The 20,996-nt window shown below is 48.7% G+C and overlaps 8 protein-coding genes across 8 annotated transcripts; 3 read left to right on the top strand and 5 right to left on the bottom strand.

The window, feature by feature from the left end:
- Nucleotides 1–449: 449 nt before the first annotated feature.
- BDV38DRAFT_167436 (putative proline utilization protein PrnX-like) lies at nt 450–2,175 on the bottom strand. Its single transcript, XM_032051900.1, has one exon. The coding sequence runs from the start codon at nt 1,894–1,896 to the stop codon at nt 496–498; it is 1,401 nt and encodes a 466-aa protein (XP_031910207.1). The 5' UTR covers nt 1,897–2,175; the 3' UTR covers nt 450–495.
- Nucleotides 2,176–2,602: 427 nt separating this feature from the next.
- Nucleotides 2,603–4,042, bottom strand: BDV38DRAFT_167434 (uncharacterized protein). Its single transcript, XM_032051899.1, has one exon. It carries the CDS (start codon nt 3,942–3,944, stop codon nt 2,634–2,636), a length of 1,311 nt encoding a protein of 436 aa, XP_031910206.1. The 5' UTR covers nt 3,945–4,042; the 3' UTR covers nt 2,603–2,633.
- An 800-nt stretch (nt 4,043–4,842) lies between these two features.
- BDV38DRAFT_286170 (DnaJ family domain-containing protein) lies at nt 4,843–6,253 on the bottom strand (the record flags this gene model as incomplete). The annotated part of the gene is made up of 2 exons (XM_032060618.1): nt 4,843–6,024; nt 6,074–6,253. The coding sequence occupies 2 exons, from the start codon at nt 6,251–6,253 to the stop codon at nt 4,843–4,845; spliced, it is 1,362 nt and encodes a 453-aa protein (XP_031910205.1).
- Nucleotides 6,254–6,624: 371 nt separating this feature from the next.
- BDV38DRAFT_167391 (mitochondrial 37S ribosomal protein mS37) lies at nt 6,625–7,423 on the top strand. The gene is made up of 3 exons (XM_032051897.1): nt 6,625–6,873; nt 7,026–7,105; nt 7,202–7,423. The coding sequence occupies exons 1-3, from the start codon at nt 6,747–6,749 to the stop codon at nt 7,298–7,300; spliced, it is 306 nt and encodes a 101-aa protein (XP_031910204.1). The 5' UTR covers nt 6,625–6,746; the 3' UTR covers nt 7,301–7,423.
- Nucleotides 7,337–9,896, bottom strand: BDV38DRAFT_167403 (cytochrome P450). The gene is made up of 3 exons (XM_032051898.1): nt 9,018–9,896; nt 7,846–8,948; nt 7,337–7,787 (listed from the first exon to the last, which is right to left on the bottom strand). Exons 1-3 carry the CDS (start codon nt 9,347–9,349, stop codon nt 7,651–7,653), a joined length of 1,572 nt encoding a protein of 523 aa, XP_031910203.1. The 5' UTR covers nt 9,350–9,896; the 3' UTR covers nt 7,337–7,650.
- Nucleotides 9,867–12,399, top strand: BDV38DRAFT_256282 (uncharacterized protein). Its single transcript, XM_032055509.1, has 2 exons — nt 9,867–11,365; nt 11,420–12,399. Exons 1-2 carry the CDS (start codon nt 10,293–10,295, stop codon nt 12,153–12,155), a joined length of 1,809 nt encoding a protein of 602 aa, XP_031910202.1. The 5' UTR covers nt 9,867–10,292; the 3' UTR covers nt 12,156–12,399.
- On the bottom strand, nt 12,397–13,975 carry BDV38DRAFT_256281 (nucleolar and coiled-body phosphoprotein 1 family protein). Its single transcript, XM_032055508.1, has 2 exons — nt 13,853–13,975; nt 12,397–13,792 (listed from the first exon to the last, which is right to left on the bottom strand). The coding sequence occupies exons 1-2, from the start codon at nt 13,898–13,900 to the stop codon at nt 12,593–12,595; spliced, it is 1,248 nt and encodes a 415-aa protein (XP_031910201.1). The 5' UTR covers nt 13,901–13,975; the 3' UTR covers nt 12,397–12,592.
- A 487-nt stretch (nt 13,976–14,462) lies between these two features.
- On the top strand, nt 14,463–19,860 carry BDV38DRAFT_167371 (GTP-Rho binding exocyst subunit SEC3). The gene is made up of 4 exons (XM_032051896.1): nt 14,463–14,895; nt 15,121–17,327; nt 17,409–18,526; nt 18,577–19,860. The coding sequence occupies exons 1-4, from the start codon at nt 14,697–14,699 to the stop codon at nt 19,502–19,504; spliced, it is 4,452 nt and encodes a 1,483-aa protein (XP_031910200.1). The 5' UTR covers nt 14,463–14,696; the 3' UTR covers nt 19,505–19,860.
- Nucleotides 19,861–20,996: the final 1,136 nt, after the last annotated feature.

Genomic DNA, 20,996 nt, shown 5'->3' with positions numbered 1-20,996 from the left:
AAAAAAAAAAAAAAAAGGAAGGAAAAGATCTAATCAATCAGTCAACCAAACTAGGAAAATTGCAGATCAGCAACATTGTTTGATTAGGATCACCACGCCGATATTCCTCCGACGAAGTCCATATCCACGCCAGAAGGATGTAACTGTGTAAATGTTTTCCAGTTCAGAGATTAATTAAATCCTGCACAAGAAAATGAATTTACAAATGGATGACGTAACAGCATTATAAGCTTTTCCCATCGAACCCCGAATTCAAAAAGATTTTTGTTTAAAAGGACAAAAAAAAAAGAAGAATAATAAGCCATCCATTAGGTATGGTAATAGTAGTAATAAATTAAACTACACAGGAAAAGAAAATACACTCGAGAAGAAAAAAAAAAAAAAAAAAAAAAAAAAAAAAAAAAAAAAAAAAAAAAAAAAAAAAAAAAAAAAAAAAAAAAAAAAAAAAAAAAAAAAAAAAAAAAAAAAAAAAAAAAAAGAAAAAAAAAAGAGAAATCAGAAATCTTCCACCAGAGTTCCAGTATTCCGCTGCCGCGCCAGCTGAATGAGATCACCACCGGTGACCAAGTCCATCAATCCCAACCCCACGCTCTTGAAAATCACATTGCCTCGCTCAGCCCACTCGCGTAAGCTCTTCCCATCGTCGGTCTCTTGGTCCATGTCTTGGGCAGCACAGCGCACCATCAACAGCTCGCCCAGCTCGACAACCTGATTCGGCTTGATCTCGGCTTGAATCAGCTCTCCGGCCTCCTTCAGGGCCGCCTCAAGACTGTCCACAACCACAACCCCGCTACGCTTGACGTGTTTGTGGAAATGCCGATGTGAACCGTGTGCCTTGACTTCGTCGCGTATAATTTCTGGGGGCAACTCCGTCATGTGTGGCTTATACGAACCAATGGCGCTGATCAGTCGACCTTTCCGGCGGGCTTCGTGTGACGTGAGTATCTCCCCAGGAAAGAGTGGCTGAATGGATGGAGTACAGCAGAAGATCGCATCAGCTTTGTTCAGGGCGTCCTGCAAGATGCGGGAGTACTCGACGAAGTCGCTGCTAACAGCCGAAAACTTCACGTCGCCCCGCCAGCTAGAGTTCTCTGGTGAATAGATGTCTTGCAGAAGTTCCGCTGCCCGATCGAAAGATCTATTGATGATGAAGACCCGTTTGATTTCCGATCCACGCAATGTTAGTGCCAGTCGTATGTGCCAGTAAGCCTGCTTGCCTGCCCCAAAGACTACGACTGTGCGCACTCGCTTGCGCTTGTTGAAGATCATTGTCGATGTTAGTGCAGTGCGGAATGGAGTGAGCTCGTGCGCATTGATCAACCCAAATGGCATGCTGTGCTCGTCAAGCAATGTCACGCTGCCCTGCGGGGAGGTGTCTCGGGAACCAGCTGAGGGCCATGCTCCCATGGTGTTGGACAATCCAGGGTTGACCGGCTGTTTGTTCACACATCCCGGCGGCAACGACTTGCTGCTAGAGCTGACCGATGAGCTTTCGTCTTCCTGCGACGAGACGGTCAAGTCACTCATGTCGGATGACAGCGAGCTCATGGAGGTCCTCGACCTGTGCCGACTCCGTGACGATGTCTTCTCATCCTCGGGTATATCCAACCCGGTTTCTACGGCACACCCCGCGGTGTCCCCATCCTGGAGCGAGATCATTTTCATGCCGATGGTGCGGCCGGTACTGGCGGGCATAAATAGCGTTGTGGAGCCATTCTTGCGGGTGATTGCAGTTCTCTGGGGTTGATAGGTAGCGGAGCAGCCCTGTTCCTGGTTTCCCGTCGAGTATTCTCGCAACGCCTGCGCTAGGTTTTGTTGCAGCGATATAATCTCATCGCGGGTCAGCGACAACAGCAGGGAGCGGAGTTGTGCCTGAGAGAGAATGGTCAACGGCATGAGGGTAGGGTTGTACGTAGTATGATATTCCTCTATATTCTTGTCTCCACAAATTCCAAACCGATTGTGAACATGGAGAGAAGAAAAAGCTATTGTTGTAAGGAAAGGAAGTTGATTGAACCACGGTTGAATGAGGAGGAGGGACCGGAGTTATGGTGGGCGGGCGGAACTGATAAGGTCTGATGGCTGCGAACGGACATTCGACAATTTCACCAGCCCTCCAAAATGGAACTAGACTAGTAGACTCCACGGAGGTGGCGGAGATATATTAAACATACTTACTATATATATATCAAGACCCGCGCGGGCCATTAGCAAAGAAATAGCAAAGAAAAGCAACCCATGGCTTCTATCAACCTTGGCATCAGGAATCGTATCGAATGAAGAGGTCCTGAGAGGGTCGGAGAGTCGGCGTTAAGGACCGTGATGACGACAGTCAAGACTTTGGCTGGGCGAATAATGAAAGCGGAGCGGAGACGAGACCCATTAGTGCCTCCCATTAATCTTGTCATGGTACGTGGTATTGAGTTTTGTGTTTGGGTATGGCATATGTCGGATATAATGGGTTTTATATCAAACCGCTCTCTACAAATATCCCCCCTATCGCCATATCTAATCGTACAGAATTTCGCCATAACATTGGAAGAGACTTCGAACGAAAAAAAAAAAAAATGAAAATGTCCAAGCCAAGAAAATAAAAGCAAGAGCGAAAAAACTAATCAGAATGTCCTGACTCACTATAACCCCCACATATCTTCATTGTCCCGGACTACATCATCCTCATTAAGAACCCGTAGTCCGCTTTCCTTGGCTTCTCGTTTCCTTTGCCGTTTGGTCACCATCCGACTGGGTGTAAGCGGAGTTACTGGTGTAAATGGCATATACGGACTGTATGGCGTGGGCATCCCAGTCCGAGGACCATTCATGGGTTTCAAGGGGCGCTCCAGGACGGTGGTCTTGGTAGCGGGCGCACTTTGCTGCGGGTAGGCATCACGGAAGGGCAAGGAAGATGAGCCGTGGCCAGCCACGGACATACTCAAGGGCGCCGGGGCTGGCGCCCGCGAACCCTTTGACACCCTCTTCTCGCTAGGGCTTTGAACTGTCGCCACTGGCGGCGTTGGGGGAGGCGGTGGGTTGTAAAATCGCGGTGTTAGAGGAGGCTGATCCTCTCCATACGACCTGCACGCCGTCACGTCCGGCGAGGCCATCGGTGAGGAGATTGGTAGTTTCCGAAGAGGAATGCGAGGGGTACGGGGTGTACGGGGAGTATGCGGCTTGCCGGTGTTTGCCTCAGAGCGAGAGTTGCTATTGAAAAGAGAGAGTGACGAGAGTCTGGACAGGCGAGAACTGGCTCTCGGGCTCGTTGGCATCTTCACTTGAGGAGGAGGTTGTGGTGGTGGGGCTTCTGACAGTCTCGATGAACGGTCCGTGAACGGGTTCGTTTGAGCACTATCTGGAGAATGAATTTCGCCCTCTTCCTGGGTAGCCTCCTTCTCAGCTGCCCTCCGCTCGTCGTGTTCCATGACAGCGGCGTACAGCATTTCCATTTCTTCTTGCGCTCTGCGCCGGTCTAATGCAACCACCGACTCGTCGATAGTAGACACGCTGCTGTTGTTGGCTATATGAGACCGCGGGCCCTTACCCAAGCTGCTCCAGGATCGATTGAAACCATTTGGCATACCCGGACTGGGGAGATTGACGGAGATTGGGGTGACTGGGCTTGGATCCATACTGGGTGGAGGCTTCACAGGCTTCATCATTTCTACTTGCAACGTGAAGTTGGACGATTGTACTGTCCTTCTCAGACGACGTCCTATAAAGAGGAGCAACGTCAGGAGGATGGCCACAAAGATCACGTACGCTCCTACAATCCCACCGATTTGGATGGCGAGGAGAGACTGATCCAAGGTATAAGTAGTGGGGTGACCGTCAGCCCGACGGCTCAGGTTCGGAATATGAATCAGGAAATTTGACGGTTCCTGGGATACTGATCCAGCAGTAACCACAGGAGATAGTAGACCAGCAAGGATTATGTGAACCGGCAACATTGCTCGTTCGTGGGTCGCAGATAACAAACCTAGTGATTAAGTATCTTTATTAAACATAATGGCGGATCGCAAAGGAGACCGCAAATCCCTTACAGAAAGAGACTGAGTGACACATCCTGAAAGAAGAGGGGGGTATGAGCGACATATGGAAAGATGGGTATTGAGTGATTGGATGTGATCGTGTGAAGCGCCAACCATGAAGAAGGTTGAAGTGCGATGGAGATCCTCCCGTTCTGTGGCTCTATTGGTGCAAGTTACGCGCCCATCTGCACATCCGATCACACTCCAATTACTGGACTACTGGCTTGCCAGACCTCGATTGATGGCTCTAGCTTTGATTTTTTGGGGTCTTAGCACAAATATGATTGAAGTGTTTCGTATATCTTCAGGATTGGTGTTTTGATTGGAACGTTCCCTATATTACCACATCCGTTCTTACACCCTACATATCCATATACCTCGTAGCAGTATCACTTGCACACTTAGGGCAAATTCAAGGACCGTACTGCTCACTGTGATTGGCTAGATCCTGTCACCTTACCTACATCATTTATTTCTGGTTCGGAGGGGCTCGATAAGCTTAGGTTGCGTCTGCAGCTTCTTACTAGTCCTAGGGCTCCCTGTCACCCCGAAGGAGCATACATATACCGTCAGAGGCTACCATAGGTACATCACATCGTATCATATCACAACCTAAAGGAGTCCAAACTCACACGAGCCGCTTTTCAACCGTCCAGTGCCAGTGTCCAGCGACGGGGAGGCCCATTATCTTCTAAGTCTAAGCAAGTGTCTCTGGAACGGTCTGGGTTCATGACGCTTACTAGACAAAACCACCATCATACATGGCAATATCATACAATATATACATCACGCATATATGCACATGGCTACTTAGCCACTAGTCATTCTTTGAAAATAGGTCCCGCCAGAATTCCTTGAATCCATATCCTTTATTTTTATCCTCCTCATAAACTCGTGTGGTAGTTGATGTGCTTAAGGACTCGATAATGCCGGACGCTTTAGATCCCACGGACTTAGGGCGGCTGGTCCTCTCTGTCGCGCGCCGTTTAATCTCCTCGGCTAAAGTGGGCGCTACATCGGCGTAGCACGTAGATAATTCACGTTCCAGATTGATGTACGGCTTCTGGGCAACGGGTGGTGCTTGCAGGTTGTAAGAACGAGTAAGATTATTGAGATTCTTAACTGCTAGCTCATAAAAAGAGCGCTCTGTTGAAAGATACTGGGAGTCGCGCAATGGCGAAACATATGGCAGCCGGGGGTTCTCATTGGTTTCGATTTCCGGCGAAATAGCAGCTATGTCTTCGTCATTGTTCGGGTTCGTTGCGGACGGCTCGACATTATAAAGCTCTTGGAATGATCGCTCTATCTGGACTTTCTCTGCCAAACGAGCTTCCGCAGCGGCATAAGCCTGAGCACGCCTCATCTGAGCTTCTAGGGATCCTCCTTCACTCGCAATCAATCTAGCCGCTTGCCGTCTCCATTCCGTTCTTAAGCGCTGACGAAACCGATCCACCTCCCTCGCCAGCTCCTGTTGTTTCTCGATCCACGGAGGAACCAACTCTTGTTTTTGAATCATTTTGTTCATGAAATATTCAGTTGTATCGATAAATGCACTATTTGCATTATGGTCGGTCTGTGTATTGACACCCTTTCCTCGTTTTATTCGCTCGAATTGACCGCGCGACATCGCATCCTCTATCCGTTCGTTTGCAAGCGACGCTAACCCCTGGATCGTCCTCGGCATTGGTCGACCGCCTGGGGTGAACCTCTCGCGCATCTCTCGCCGCATTGCCTCACGCTCTTCATCCGATAACCCGGGGCTTTGGCTTAAGGAGTATGTAGATGTGCGGTCCTTGGCTTCGGCGAGGCGAAGGCCAGGCGATTTTTGAGGCTTGGGAGAGATTCGCATATCGACGGGGTTGGGTTGTGGGATTTTATAGGGTACGCGCATAGGCTTCTTCGAGCTATCCAGCATGCGAAGTGTGACATCGTGAAGGCTCTCCGTTCCGGACCATGCCTCAGCTGCGGCGATATCTTGAGTTCCTTGACCTGCACTCAACTTTATAATATTAGTCTAGGATCTCCGGTATCATTAGATAGACACATACAGGCATGTCGACGATTGCATGGGCAGTCGCATGATCACTTTTGAATGCCGTTGCTGCGATTCTCTCTTCAAGCTGCTTCTTCAGATCATCTGAGAACCCCGCGTGTTCTATGTTTTTGCGCGCCGAGCGACCCCCTTCAAGCACAGCTTGTTCTGCCATCTCCGATAGCCTTCGCGCCATAGCGCTTTCTTCTTTGGGCTCATCCTGTAATCGCGTAGTCTCGTTGCCTTCATTCGCCTTCGAATCTGCATTTCGTCGCTGGCTTATCGTAGAGAAACATCTCGATCTTGGACTTTTTATTGTAGATAATGAGGATATGCTCTTGAATTTGAAAGATCCCACATGCCGTTTGCTCATAGCCGCCAGTTCAGAAGAAAAATAACACTAAATGAGTGTAGTGACAGTAGCAGGTAACTTTTATCTCCAACGGTGGCCAAACATGTATAGTTAACTTGAATCTGGACTATAGGGTGTTATGTCAGCCACTTCCGCGGGCAAAATTGCCGAAAATGTCTTGGCACCTCCGAAGGCTTTCCGACAACTTTTGGAACCAGAGCCCCAGACTATACATTGACCTGCACCGGCGCTATTGGTGGCATTGCGCTCTATCCGATTAATTAATTTGGATTCACTGAGTGGTAGAAGTTCAGAGAGCACCAGAAACACCGTCAATATGCCCCCGAAAGGTGCCACGACTCGTCTCAACCCGGTCCGTCTGCAGACCATCCCTCACCTTCGAGTCCGTCGTCCGAATCAGCATGAACAGAACCCCTGTGTGACAGTCATGTCATCGATGCTGAGTATGCTTGCTCCTGCCTCCAATCTTCGTTGCCCGGACTTTGCAGATGGACTTTCGCAGTGTCCGATTGTCGAGCTTCCGTGTTCCAGACAACTGATGGGTCGTCAACAATTTTTCCACTACGATGAATTGCTAACTTTGGTTTCTTGATAGGTTGCTGGGCATCGGCTGGATATACCGCGGAGGGATGCGCGGCCCTTGAGCAGCAATTGAGGCAATGCATGGACGCACCTGTACGTATCTTGATCTGCTGTTCTCCAACGCCTCTTCGTCAACTTCCTGGCCCTCGAACTAGCCGTGCTAATGATATTTTTCTCCTTGCAAAACAGAAACCGAAGAGCAACAAGAAGAACACCATCAATTACCATCTCATGAGAATGTACCCCAAGGTCGTCGGTCCCAAGAAGAGGGAGGGTACTCTTGGTTAAGAATTCTTTGGCTGCAATGTTTGTTGATATCTCGAAGCGTCGCGCATCATACCAGTTATTCGATGGTAGCAAGCAAGGTTTTTATATTGGTTGCTGGGGCCCCGGGATGGGTGATAAGCGTGGAGGCTCTGGATTGAGTCTTGACGGGCTCGGAAAGAAATCTTTATGTATCTGGAGTTAAAGGCTTTTCGTTTGAATCGGGTGGATGTGAGCTTGTACTACGAACATCCCCTTCTGTACATTACATGTGCTATGTTACAAAGAAAAAAAAAACACATTTCGATCATAATCATTCAGAAGACATAGCTAATCATCGTAGTGTGTGTGGGAAGTTAATGCTGGGTTACGATTTACGCGGATTCAAATCTCAACACCAGTTTATCCCCGCGAGGCTTAACCGTATAGGCGTCGATTGCTTCAATGTCGTCGTCGTTTACGATGGACGTCCTGTAGTTGGTGTATATGGCCGCCGTTACTAGTTTGATTTCTAGAGGTACAGAAGTCAGCTTGGGGGAACTCTATATAGGGAGCAATGGTCAACTTACCTTGCAAGGCCAGATTGCTTCCAACACACATCCTTCCACCACTTCCGAAGGCCCAGAACCACCGTCTTCTTTCTTCGAGGTCAGATTCCGAGTTAACGCCCTTGAGCCACCGCTTAGGCTGCCATGTCTCCGGATCCGGATACACGTCAGGGTTGCGATGGAGCGAGTATGCCTGCGCATTAACTCTTATGTTTGCAGGAATATCGCTGTAACCAGCCAAGGTGCAGGATGGATGAGGTGTGACCCGAGGCTGTATCCCAGGGATTGGGGCATGGAGACGTAACGTTTCCGTAACTATGGCTTCCAGGAGAGGTAATGAATCAACTGCTTTTGCTTGAGGTAGGCCCCTCGACGGACTAGGTCGGGGAAACAGAATCTTTGGCTCTAGAGTCAAGAGCTCTTTCCGTAGCTCTTCTTGCAGGTCCGGATGCCGAGAAAGCTCCCAGAACAGGTAAGTGAGGGCGACGGCGCTGGTTTCAAAACCGGCAGTGAGCTGATCGTACATTTCGCAGGCAATATCGAGCCGCTGTTGCTTCAGGCTCTCCTCTGTGTTCCCCTTTTGTGAAGACTGCTTGATCATTGCTTGCTGGAGCTGCTTGTATGCCATAGGCTCGACGCTGGGCTCGGTTGATTGGAGACATTGTTCTGCTCTGTCACAGAGGTCCAGACACCAAGCATCTAGCACTTCATTGGCCTCATCGCACCATTTAGGAATCAAACGAATACCAATGGACTTAGTCCAGGATAGAAGATTAGGGACTTCTTGGTGGTAGAACTCATACGGTTTCCTGCCCTGATAGTAGTGGAGCATCTTGTGCCGGAAGGGTGCATCCTGAAGCCAGTTGGTTCCATTCGCCAAGCCAAAGAGATACGCTGATACAAAGTCTATGGTAAGTCCCTGGTTGAGATCATGGACCTCAATAGGCGCATTAGATGAGACTGCCTCCTGGATTATTGGCAAGAGGCGATCGAACAAAATACACTCCGAGATCAGACGCATATGAGGTGAGGACTGCAAGTATGACTTGCTATAGATATTAGACAACATCCTTTTACGAACAGAATGAGGCTTGCTGCCAATCATAGTAAACATGCTGACAGTCCTTTATAGGGCAAATGTCCTTTATCAGCTCTAGCCGAGACCGTCACCTTTCGATGGAGTATAACCTTACCCGAGTGAACCGAATACCCGTGGATACCATTCATGCTTTTCGAAGCCGCCTGTGTAGACGGTTTTGATACCTCCTTCAACACAGTTGATGGATATCTCAGATGGAGAAAGCCGCACAATAGGTCCAAGTCTCTCATGGGCAGCCTGGATGGTCCGGTTGTTTTGACTCCGGAAACGCTTCCAGAGCATCCAAGCAGGAGATATTGGCGCTGTCCAGTGCGCAGTAGGGATCTTGGATAATGGAGAGAGGAAGACGGGATACACAATGCATTTATATAACAAAGTGATTGTCAAGACAATCGCCGATATAGTTACTATAGGCGACCCACCCATGTTTGCAACTGTTCAACTTTGGCATCAAGATCAGATAGTGGATGTAATAAAGAGACCTTAGGAGACTTGTGTGGAACAAGGAAGAGGGACGACTGCGAGCAACGATGAAGGCAATGAATATCTTATATTTAACTGCAAGACCCGACAGCCATTATCAGGTCGAAAGAGCGGTCGACTCCGACGGACCCTTGCTACAGGGTGGACCTACCATTAGGAGAAGCTTTCCCCCGCATATAGAAACTTTTGACGAGAGGAGTCAAGTTGGCAATCCTTTAGGGAAAAGACACGATAATGACCCCGGGTATCCGATGAGTACCCCAGTGAGTCAAGAAGACCACTTCGTATCTCTTTAGTAATAAGTGGAGTCTCTCTGGTTGAATTGCTTCTTCAGTCCTGCAAACATCCCCACATTAAAGTGACCTGATAAGGAAAGGTGAAGAAAGTGCAGTGTGGAGATAAGATTTATTGATAAATCGGACTGATAAGCGCAGAATCTGATTGGAAATGACATAATGACCGAAATTCCCACAACGCAACCTCTCAGTCACTACCGTCGTCTTGTATTTTTGACCACTAGATCTTCTTTCTTAATGTGTGTGTGGGTGTAAAAATATCTCCTCTGCAAATTTTTGCCATGAATCCTTTGCCGTCTGAAGAGTTCCCGAGTGACTCACACCATGGCCTCACTACTATGTTCCAAGGCTGATAGACCAAACAGCCTTCGCGTTATCGTCGATTGCAGCATGTCATAAATCGCCGTGGAAAGGACCTTAGATACATACACTGGCAGACAGATTATGATGTCGTTAATGCTTTAGACTAGAGTACATATGTGAGTCGTGTACATCTACAAAACAGTTTCGGATACTCATGGACTGTCAAGAAATCGCCACTCGGCCTCTTCATCGTTCTTCGCCTTTAGAAACCTGTTTAGATCGTTACTATGCTGTCTAAACTACCCGTGGAGATTATCTATCTCATTGCAACTTATCTACCATCTGCCAGCGACTTGGTACATATCGCGCAGACCTGCAAGCATTTGTATGGTGTTGTATCTGCCGAGGATGGGCGTGTTTTTCGGGCATTTATTGAGCACCGGTTTCCTGGCTTTGTACCATCTTCATGTTGGAAAGATGCCACCCAAGCTCTCACTTCTCGCTCTCGAGCTTTGGACAAAAATGCGGTAGTTAGTCGCTTTGTGGCTAAGCCCCCTACTCGCGCTGAATTGGGGATCACAACGCGAACCGACAGACCCACCCTTGGATATCGCCCTGCAATTGATTCGTATGAAATTTGGAACGGGAGCACATTCGAGGACCGCAGGGAGGTGCTCGCTTGGGGCGGCGGGCATGAGATTGTCATGAAAATCAAACAACATGGCAAGGCCCAGAATCATCAATGGGCCATTTTCGATGATTTGGATGTCGTCAGCAGCCATGATGACATCTGTGGTCTGCATATCCTGCGGCCGGGGCATCATTGCAAAGCGGACGATAAGGAACATGTAATCTTTGGTCGAATGCGCGGCGAGCTTCTCCATGTGGCACTCAAGCCTAACGAGGACAAACACGACTATGTGCAGCGATTTAAGACATCTAACTCTGGGCTCCAACATATCGATCTGAGTGAAGGAACAGACCCAATTCTGGCTGCACACGACAAAAACGGAACAATCGCATTCTACAGTACTACCAAGGATGACGACGTGGTTGAACCCTTTGGGCATATTGTAATCGAACCAAGGCTTGCAGCACGTAACAAGTGCTCTAAATTCCTGTCTTCGACCTTGTTTGCTATAGGCACAGGGCGCTCTGAGGATGCGCTGGCTATCTCTTCCATTTCATCGGAACGGTTGGCGCTGGAACGTGAAATCAGCGTGCGCTCCTTAGATCTGGACGTGCGGCTTGGCTCTACTGCAAGTGTCATCGTCAATGCAATGGCACCTCTATGCGGACAGGTTACCACGGGGTCTCCAGGTAGTACATTTCTTGCTGCTTGGGGAGATCGTCGAATCAGGTACGATCCCTTTGCTCCTCTCATCGCTTATTGATATAGCTGACGATTGCGCAGACTTCACGATGTTCGCTCAAACCGGGCATCCGAGTCCACGTATAAAGACCCAACCGACCAAAACCAAATTTACTCCCTTCATCCCTTTGGCCATGACAGATTTCTCGCAGGAGCCGGCGCAGACGCCGTTGTGAAGATTTTTGATCTTCGGATGCCAAAAACCTACAGTTACACAGATGCCAGGGCCGCTTCGATTTACCAGCACAACGTGCCCCGTCGAAAATCCTCGGGAGGAGAGATTGCACCCCCGGTAGAAAGCATCAAGTATCCCCGCAAAGATTTCTCCATGTTCCTATTCTACGCACCGCCATTATACCCAAATGCCCCTCGGAGACGCCAACGTGAATCCACTCCTTACCGCGGGGCCATATACTCCCTGTGCTCACCATCACCTCTGTCGCCCACGGTATACGCCGGAATCACTGACGGTGTCGTTCGATTGGACTTCGTGTCTACTGATGACTTGACTGGCTCATGCAGGGATTGGTATCGGGAAATGATTGATATAGACTTAGAAATCCAGGAGGATAGGACGACCTACAACCCTGAGCGAGTTCTGGATTTGTCTGGCTACGAACGACCGGAGCCTCATGATACCACTTCGACTTCTCCATTGAGGACGCAGAAGCGATTTGCGTATATTGATGAGAGTAATGTCAGAAATGAGCAGCTGACGGGTTGGGACCGGAGATGGAACCCAATGGAAAGATTTGCTGCTTGGAGACGTCGGGATTGAGTCGGATGGCTTGATGACCCCTATGCTTATTATAGTTTGTTCGTCTGTTTTGCATACCGATCACGGAGAGGTTTTTTTTTTGGCGCTGTTGGTTTGTTACTTAGTGGGTAGCTATCAAGGTAAGCTGATCAATATGGGTGTGATGAGATTTACTAGATGGCGAAGTATTCCATTGGGTCATGGGTTTTTAAGGTTCTAACAGGAAAGTAAACAATTGATAAAAAATTTAAACTTTTTTTGGTGATAGTTTGCATGAATAATTAAACAGATGTCCCAGCTCCATCAGCGCCTTGCTTGTAGTTGTGAATAAAGAAATGGGTAAAAAGATCTAAATATGCAAAGCTAGATCTAAGGGTCTAAACTTTTGTAGAGCGTACTAGAAAAAGGATGAACATGACGGCAGCCGGCACAACCCAACTCAACCAACTGGTCTCAGCTTAGTCCTCGAACTTGAACGACTTGCCTCCGGAGATATCGATGGGACCACCACGGTAAGAGCCACGCTTCTTCTTGTTCTTCTCTTTCGTGAAGCCCTTGCCACGAGTGACCGAGAGGTCCTTAAAGGCTCTGTCAGCATAAGCATAGGGTACATAGTCGTTAGAAAGCAGGTGGTCGGTAGGCTGTTCACTAAGAAGAGCCAGAGGAGTAGGGCGGGCGCCAGTGTGCTTTTTCTGAGCCGAGCCATTTCCGGGGGCTGGGCTAGCACTAGACGAACCGGACATGGGTGTCGAAATGTTAGCAGACTTCTGGGCACCCGAGTCGGAGTTTTGAACTGTTTCACTGCCGGAGGAACTCTGAGAGGATGATGAAGTCTTGTTGCCCTTTCCATCTTCCTCGTCGGAGTCGGACTCGGAGGAAGAGGAAGAAGAGTCACTAGAGCTGGAATCAGATGAGGGCTGGGTTGTCTTTTTCGCAGTCTTCTGGTTCGCCTTAGGAGCCTTCTTGGTGGTTTCTTCCTCAGATTCGGAAGAGGAATCGGAGTCGGAACTAGAATCGGATGACGAGTCGCTAGAGTCGCTGGCCGAGGACGAAGAGTCAGAGGATGAAGAGTCAGAAGAGTCAGAGGAGTCAGAGGGTGAGCTCTCTTTCTTAGCAGCGATCTTTGTCTTCTTATTCTGAGGGGCTTTGTCGGACTCAGACTCGGACCCAGAAGACGACGAATCAGACTCGGCCTTCCGCTTGGTACCCTGAGGTTTGGCAGGAGCAGGGGCTGCCGCCTCCTCCTCACTCTCATCATCAGCATCACTATCGGAGTCAGAAGAGGAAGATGAAGAGGACGAGGAAGAGGAGCTCTTGGGTTGTTTCTTCGTCTGCGCTTTCGGCGCATCGTTCATCTCAACGTCAGAGTCGCTCGACTCATCCGAACTACTGGAGCTTTCTTCATCGCTGCTGGAACTGCTGGAGCTCTCTGATGAGCTAGAATCGGAAGACTTCTCGGTAGCCTTTCCGTTATCTGCCCAGTTCTGGAAGATTTCGAGCAAAGAGGGCGCATTCTTGGAGTCGGACGGCGACTTGCTAACGGATTTGCTGGCCTGTTCTTTCGCAAAGGCCTTACCGGTACTGGTGAAACCAGACTCAGTAAGAAAAGCTTCAATGGAGGCGATCAGCTGGGGAGGAAGAGATGGCGCGCTCTTTGTCTTTTGAAGCCGTAAGCTGTCAGTAAAACAATCCTGCCTGAATAACTAGAATCCTCCCACCTTCTTGTCCTGAGCCAACTTGGCAGGAGAAGATTTCTTTCCAGCCATGGTGAAAGTTTTGTATTCAGTGTCTCCCAGATACAATGATTGTGTTATCACTGTACGAAGTACTGAATCTTCGTCTAGTAGGCCTTCAAAAGTTTCTTTGAAGCAAAAAAAAAAAAAAAAAAAAAAAAACTTGCAAAAACACGCTAGGAAGGCGGTCAGTAATAGCGCATTATGTGATTGGTCAACCAAAGTTTCACAAACAGTTGCCTTCACGTGGACCCTCGTGACATGACGAGTTTCAGCCAATCTATGCCAACGACAAACAATACTCCACTGGAATCGTGAAGAGAAAAATGTACGACTAAGTTGAGGTTATCCGATGTAATCAATCAGAAGGATTTAATACATAGATGATGTGACAACGAATTACCGATTCTAGGATCTTCAGCTTCGAGTCTATCAAATAGACAAGAGTTGGCTGCACTATGTCAACCTTCGTAACGCAGTACTACTAGTAGTTCGGAGTACATTCTCCGTAAGTATGCAGTAAGCACGAGCTCTCCGCCCGCTGGTTACTAGCGCCCGCCATCCATCCCCAAGTAGCTAGGTACTGTACATCTACCGGCTCTCTCCTCTCTGTGGACTTTCGATTCAAACCCAGCAATCCATGTGGTCCTTATTCAGCCTTCTTTCTACCCTTTGACGTTTACATCAAAGTTTCCAACTCAACTACCTGACCGGCCGTTCTCTAAATACGGCGCGCTCCGTGTAGCCTAGCCTCGATACTCCCGATCATGTTCACCTGGCCTCTGGTACCTCCTGAGTGAACCAGGCTCCCGGCAATTGAAAAGCAATAATGAATGGTCGTGATCGCTCGCGGGGCCCGCATCCCGGCGAAATCCCGCCCCAAAGGGATCCGCGTCGAGTCGGTGATGGTCGCAATGGAGGACATGCCGGACATGGCGAAGCCTCAATGTCGAGGGCTGAGAAATTCGAAGATGAAAAGAGACGGATCATTCAAAGCTGCTTCTCAAGGAAAGATGGCGATGGCTCTTGTATGTATTTCTCTTGTTGCGCAATGTCGGTTTAATCATTTGCCTTGATTGAAAGGCCTTTCGTCATGTCAAACCGGGGGACCTATATCATAGGTGGCCGCTTTCTCATCTGCCGCGCCTGCTAAGACATGAACGAAGATCTTTGCACGGCAAAGGGAAGGACCAAGCGCAAATCGTGGTGAATAGGTTCGCAAATTGCTTACTGACATTTCCTACTGTTCCCAGTGACTGAATCCTATATAACACATGTTCGCATCACGGAAGATGCTGCGTACCCGTCTTCACCCCCTCCACCAAATTCCCCGCCCGACAACAAAAAGCCTCGAGCAATAATTGTTGCTGTGAGAAAATCAGGTAGAGTGCGTGTGCACAAGGCTAGAGAAAACAATGATGGTTCGTTTTCCATTGGGAAAACGTGGATGTTAGACGACCTGTCTGCGATACAGTCATTCAATGCTTGGGTACCGTCGTCTCCATTGGAACAACAGCAAAAACAATGGGCCTCAAATGTTGGTTTTGTAGTAACCATAGGGAAGCCTTATTATTGGCAGGCTCGGACATCTAAGGAAAAGGATTTCTTCATCGGTAGTTTGGTGAAGATCTACAAAAAATATACCGGCGGGAAAGTACCAGAGCTGATAGGCTTCGATGAACGCGAGCGACAATTGCTTGCAGGCATGCCCCCTCCGGGTCCCAAACACCCTGGTCAAGGACCCACGAGACCTGAAGTGACACTACCTCCTCCAGGTCCACCATATTCATCCCATGGTAGCCGGCCTCAGTCTCCTTACTCGAGCCGTACTCCCAGCCGTGATGGGCCTCGCCGGTTACCCTCTGAAGAGCAAACCCTAAGAGCCCAACGAAGTCGGGATCAAATGGGTAGACCATCTACTGCCCAGTCTGGTCAATCTGGGAGAAGCATTCCCCCTCCGCCTGTACCGCCTCAGCACCCCCCGCCAGTTCCCCCTGACCAGCGAGATCAGCCACCTCCCCGTTCAACTGAGCGCCTAGCATCTGAAAATCGAATGCACAGGTCACCAGTATCCCCCGAATCGAGGGGTTTAGACATTCCTGTCAGTTTACTGGCCGCTTCGGCTTCGAATCAGCGGGATCGACCAAGTGGGGAGTCTGAACGTAACGTAGTCACACGCCCTGAGGTCCAGCCACCGCCATCACGCGATGGGAAAGGCGTGCCAGAGCCAAAACTTCACACTCAGGATTTGGCTTTCAGCTCGCCTAGGCACAACAAAGACGGTTCCCGGCCTACCACAGCTCAATCGGTTCCGAGTGAGAGTCCGAATGTCAACCAAAGTCCAGCAAGCAACCCGGGGCCTAACTCAGCGTTCAATGAGGGCAGTATTAAGACATCCAGCCCGGAGGTTCCCGTGGAGTCTTACGATAAGATTGCACCTGAACCCACACCCGATACGCAACCTGTCGAGGTACCGCCTGCGTTAAAGCTGGCCACGTCAATTCCTGCTAACGCTCCAATGACAACCGATGTTACCGAAACAGCAGCACCCATACCCATGAAGGAATCGCAACCCAGCGAATTAGTCCAAGAGAGTGGGCCGATCTCTCCGCCAGCCAGTCCCCCTGAGGTGCCCACATCACCTGTTGAAAACGAGGCGGATGCACATCGCCCTGGTCTTGGGCCTATGATCAAAAAAAAGCAGAGCAAGGAGGTTGTAGGTGCACTTCGCAAAGCCGCTACTGCTTATGGGGCTTTTAAGCCGAGGCCTGGTGGTGCTGGTGAGAGACTACTAGCGGCCGCAAAGAAACAAAAAGCCGAGGAAAGCAATGGGCCTGATGGAATCACTGGAGTGGTGCCCGCGCCCTCACTTCGTACAGCCATTGAACCTGTGGCATCCCCCGAAACGCCGGATAAAGAGATCCCAGTGCTTCCATCTCCAGCGAAGGAAGTGCCATCTCCAGCCAAGTCTCCCATACTGGAGCCACCTACAGTTGAGGTAACCCAGGCTGCTGCTGAAGAAGTTACTATTACCTCGGCTGAGGCTCAGGAGGAACCGAGAGACACATCGAGGGCTACCGTGAAAGTCGTTACGGACGAACGAGCGAGGTCTGTGTCTCCATCTCCTGACGGTCGACGCCGCAGACGTCACGAAGACAACACGATCAAATACTGTCAGGCGATTGGGGTCGATCCCAGAAGTATAGGTGGGCGTGGTGCGGACTTTGACGACATATTGACCGACCTTGGGTGGAATGGACGCTTGAATGACGAGAAGAAAATCGAAGACCTTGAGGCAGATATCCGCCGCGAGATCGGTCGTGTCGAGGCTACTAGCTGGCTAGGTAATCTTGAGCAGCAAGAAGGAAAGATTGACCAACTCGCCAAGCTGATTGATAAGACTATCGAAGAGTGTGAAGAGCTGGATAATCTTCTAACTCTGTACTCGCATGAACTCAATGTAAGTCACAAATCCCGCACTACCAACATCCGTCGCTCTTTTGTACATGCTAGGCTAAATGTTTGCTGACTCCGTGGATAGACCCTTCATGATGATGTTTCATATATAGAAACGCAGTCGCAAGGTCTGCAGGTGCAGACCGCCAACCAGAAACTACTTCATAACGAGCTTCAAAATCTGCTGAAAACCCTTTCTATCTCTTCTGTTGACTTACGCTCCTTGAAAGAGGCGTCGCTCAGTAACCCTGACGGGCTGAGGGATACCGAGACTGCATTATCAACGCTGTATAAAGCTATGTTGATGATTGATTCTGATATATTGCAGAATAAGAGGCGGTTGGCCGATGCGGCTGGTGATCACGGCAGCGTGGGCGTGTATGCTGATACGGAAATTGGCCAAATGCGTGCGATCAAGGAGAAGAAAGAGGAGTATCGTTCACAATCTCGGTTGTTCTTGCAGCGGCTCAAGCAGTTTATGGCCATTGCCTACAAGGTTGCTGAACAAAAACGTCTCGACACTGCTACTAATAGCTCGAAAGATCCTATGAAGCTCGACAGTAGAGCGCGAGAATACTTCCGCCGGGAGCTATGGATGTATAATGCTTTGATGCTCTTCGCAAAGGAAGTCAGCGGCGCAGAGTGGCATGGGCTTATCAACCTGTACGAACAACAAGCTAAACAACCTTACCAGAATGAGTTTCGGGACAATAGTCTTGCTTGGAAAAAGGCGTCGAGAAAGGCCTCTGGGGAGGAGCACGAGCTTCTGTTTACACATCAGGAGAAAGAAAAGGAAAATGAAGGCATCACGATGGCCGCCAGAAAGTTAACCGTGAAACGAGGAAAGACTATGAGGGCTGCAGCGGGCCTACGGCTCCCTTCTGGTGACAAACAGCATGGACGTCTGGAGCCTTATGAAGCGTTTGCAGGTGCACTTCATGAGACTCTGAGCATGATATCGGAGGAGCAGAACTTCCTAGTTCAATTCTTCCATCTAAGCTCACTGTCGCACGTCGATTTCCCTGACCTCATTGCATCTGCCCACCCTGAGGAGCGCCGGTTACCCGACTTTGGCGCCAAGCAGTTGCACGATACCGATCGAGGAATGGCAAGGAAGGTGGAACAGATTATGGACGAACTATTTTCATTCTGGCCGAACGATATGCAGAGCCTTGTGGATTCGTCCATTCAGGCTGATCCCTTGTAAGTACATCACAAAACAATCACGTTCGTGCCACGCTAACTTGTTACAGACAAGGGATAGGTATCCTGTTTGCTTTGGAAAAGGCAGTTCTGGATTTTGAAGATACCAACCAAGACTTCATCGTCCATTCACTCCAGAAACTCCATTCCCGGTTGATTGGTCTCTTTAATCGCTTTGTAGACGAGCAGATCCGTGGAATCGAAGACACCAAGGTTAAGGTGAACAAGCGGAAGGGGGTCATCTCCTTCATGCGAGTCTTTCCCCATTTCTCCACGGCTGTTGAAAATATGCTGTCACAGCCCGCACAAGAGTTCTGTGATATTCGGATCAGTGTTAATGAAGCTTACAACCGTATCAACCGTGCCATGTGGGAGTCACTTAAGTTTATCGCCAAAGAAGCTCCTGGTCAACCCAGTGGTGCAGCGGCAACTTCGGGCGACCCAGAAGACAAAGAGGCGCTGAACTATCATATCCTACTGATCGAGAATATGAACCATTACATCGAGGAGGTGGATGTTCGAGGCCTACCGGTGCTAGAAAAATGGCGCGAGCGGGCTTACCAGGATTATCATGAACACATGAAGCTCTATCTAGACTCTGTCATTCACCGGCCACTGGGCAAGTTACTTGAGTTCGTTGAATCCGCGGAAAGCTTACTAGCAAACACAAGCACCCCGGCAGACATCTCGAGCCGCCCTAGCCACTCGCGCTCGGTAGCGAAGAAAGTTTTAGCCACGTACGATGCGAAAGAAATGCGGCGTGGTATTGAGGCACTCAAGAAACGGGTGGAGAAGCATTTTGGCGATGCCGACGACCCTGGACTCAGCCGCAGCCTTGTGTTGAAGGTACTGCGAGAATGTGAAAGTCGGTATGAGGGGGCGTGTGACCGCACCCGACGCGTCCTCAATACAGTGTACGAAGGCCAACTAGACCTCGAATGGCGTAAGGAGGATGCAATTGCCATGTTCAAGAAATAAATGAATGCCCTGTGTACTACGGCTCAGCGCCTGTTCTCCGTTTTGCCTGACTGTTCATATTTCTCCCCCTCTCTGAATCTTCTGCCTTATACAAGTACCCTTTCTCTTTTCTGTTTTATTTGCACTGGTTTGCTGGATGGGGAGCAACGGAAGCATTTATCCAAGTCCATGGATCATAGAAATGAGGCGTCAGGGTTCAATAATATTGCGTTATATCACCGTTTTCATGTACTTTTTATTTTATTTTTGCCTTGGCTGATTCTTCTCCTACATGACCCATGACTATTGGTGGTATATAGGTGTCTTGGACATCCGGAGAATAGTGATATGAATGTACTATGATTATGACCTTGTCACTACTTTGCTATGAAACTTCTATCCTGAATAATTAGCCATCTGCGTACAAAGACAAGTCGTTTCGACCAGACAAATAGATGGGCAACCCAAGATTACCTTTCAACTACTAGTAGGAGGGCAACCCAGCGAACCAGGAAATTCAACCAGGCAGAGAGGCAACGAATACGAACTCAGTTAAGGTGCATATCATTTTCGCCCTTCCCCACATACGTAATTACAGGTAATATGACCAATTCCTCTGTTCATGATAAATGGGAATGAGCGACATGGGATATTTGAAGACCAAAAAGATAAATAAAAATAAAAATAAAACTTATATATATATAAAAAAAAATAAAAAAGAAAAGGAAAATACGGCACTTGCAACAATATGCCAAAGGCTGGAAAGATCTTGTCCAGTCTGAATTTCAAGTTTACAGGGATCCCAGCCATCGACAGGAGCCGAACATGGACGGATGGAGTAAATAAATGTTGAAGTGGCAGCGCCTGCAGGAGCTTCGATTACTCCACTACCTTATATCTATACTACTTGACATATCAGATTTTTGAATGCGAACCCTCCGCTCATCATCTCGTGCGTGTCTCTCTCCGAGTCCTTCTAACCCCTATCAATACGCTTTAACGCATCTCTACGGGGAACCATGGGGTTAGGGCTTGTATTAGAGCAACCTCATCTATTAATGAGATGAAATTCTAGATTTTATGGATCGACTCTTATGGAAAGCTTCCTCCAGGCCTGGGACTCCACTCCTATTTGTAACCAAGTTGGTTGCTTCTCTCTTGCTAATGTCCATCAATCAAGAAATGTACCCGGAAAGAAAAAATAATTATATATCGAGTCTGCGTCTATTTTTTCAGCCACCCTGGTGCCACTAATTGCCAAATGCTGTTTTGTTTTAGGAATAAGAATGGCTCGAATGTACCTTTCAGTTCTTCGGCCAAACTCACTTTCTACCGTATGCTTGATATATGTATGTACATACGTACATGGTACGGGGTATAGATCGACAGCTTTGAGACAGATGTTCACTTGTGGGGTGAATGGGCCCCCCAATACCTTTGCCAAAGTTTATATAAATAATACTTCGAGTTAAGTCTATAATATTCCTTACTAAGTAAACCTTGGACCCATTTA

This window comes from Aspergillus pseudotamarii (genome assembly GCF_009193445.1).
Source record: "Aspergillus pseudotamarii strain CBS 117625 unplaced genomic scaffold BDV38scaffold_57, whole genome shotgun sequence".
Taxonomy (NCBI): Eukaryota; Fungi; Ascomycota; class Eurotiomycetes; order Eurotiales; family Aspergillaceae; genus Aspergillus; species Aspergillus pseudotamarii.
This window is presented reverse-complemented; position numbering and strand designations above follow the sequence as displayed.

Bases quoted from the DNA above. Each gene is read 5' to 3' on its own strand.
- BDV38DRAFT_256282 (XM_032055509.1), top strand. From the start codon at position 10,293: ATGCTGTCTAAACTACCCGTGGAGATTATCTATCTCATTGCAACTTAT. The intron at 11,366-11,419 runs GTACGATCCCTT...ACGATTGCGCAG, and splicing joins TGGGGAGATCGTCGAATCAG to ACTTCACGATGTTCGCTCAA.
- BDV38DRAFT_167391 (XM_032051897.1), top strand. From the start codon at position 6,747: ATGCCCCCGAAAGGTGCCACGACTCGTCTCAACCCGGTCCGTCTGCAG. The intron at 6,874-7,025 runs GTATGCTTGCTC...GTTTCTTGATAG, and splicing joins AGTCATGTCATCGATGCTGA to GTTGCTGGGCATCGGCTGGA. The intron at 7,106-7,201 runs GTACGTATCTTG...CTTGCAAAACAG, and splicing joins GGCAATGCATGGACGCACCT to AAACCGAAGAGCAACAAGAA.
- BDV38DRAFT_256281 (XM_032055508.1), bottom strand. From the start codon at position 13,900: ATGGCTGGAAAGAAATCTTCTCCTGCCAAGTTGGCTCAGGACAAGAAG. The intron at 13,793-13,852 runs GTGGGAGGATTC...CGGCTTCAAAAG, and splicing joins AGTTGGCTCAGGACAAGAAG to ACAAAGAGCGCGCCATCTCT.
- BDV38DRAFT_167403 (XM_032051898.1), bottom strand. From the start codon at position 9,349: ATGGGTGGGTCGCCTATAGTAACTATATCGGCGATTGTCTTGACAATC. The intron at 8,949-9,017 runs GTAAGGTTATAC...TGCCCTATAAAG, and splicing joins CGGGTATTCGGTTCACTCGG to GACTGTCAGCATGTTTACTA. The intron at 7,788-7,845 runs GTAAGTTGACCA...CTGTACCTCTAG, and splicing joins AAGCAATCTGGCCTTGCAAG to AAATCAAACTAGTAACGGCG.
- BDV38DRAFT_167434 (XM_032051899.1), bottom strand. From the start codon at position 3,944: ATGTTGCCGGTTCACATAATCCTTGCTGGTCTACTATCTCCTGTGGTT.
- BDV38DRAFT_167371 (XM_032051896.1), top strand. From the start codon at position 14,697: ATGAATGGTCGTGATCGCTCGCGGGGCCCGCATCCCGGCGAAATCCCG. The intron at 17,328-17,408 runs GTAAGTCACAAA...CTCCGTGGATAG, and splicing joins TGTACTCGCATGAACTCAAT to ACCCTTCATGATGATGTTTC. The intron at 18,527-18,576 runs GTAAGTACATCA...AACTTGTTACAG, and splicing joins TCCATTCAGGCTGATCCCTT to ACAAGGGATAGGTATCCTGT.
- BDV38DRAFT_167436 (XM_032051900.1), bottom strand. From the start codon at position 1,896: ATGCCGTTGACCATTCTCTCTCAGGCACAACTCCGCTCCCTGCTGTTG.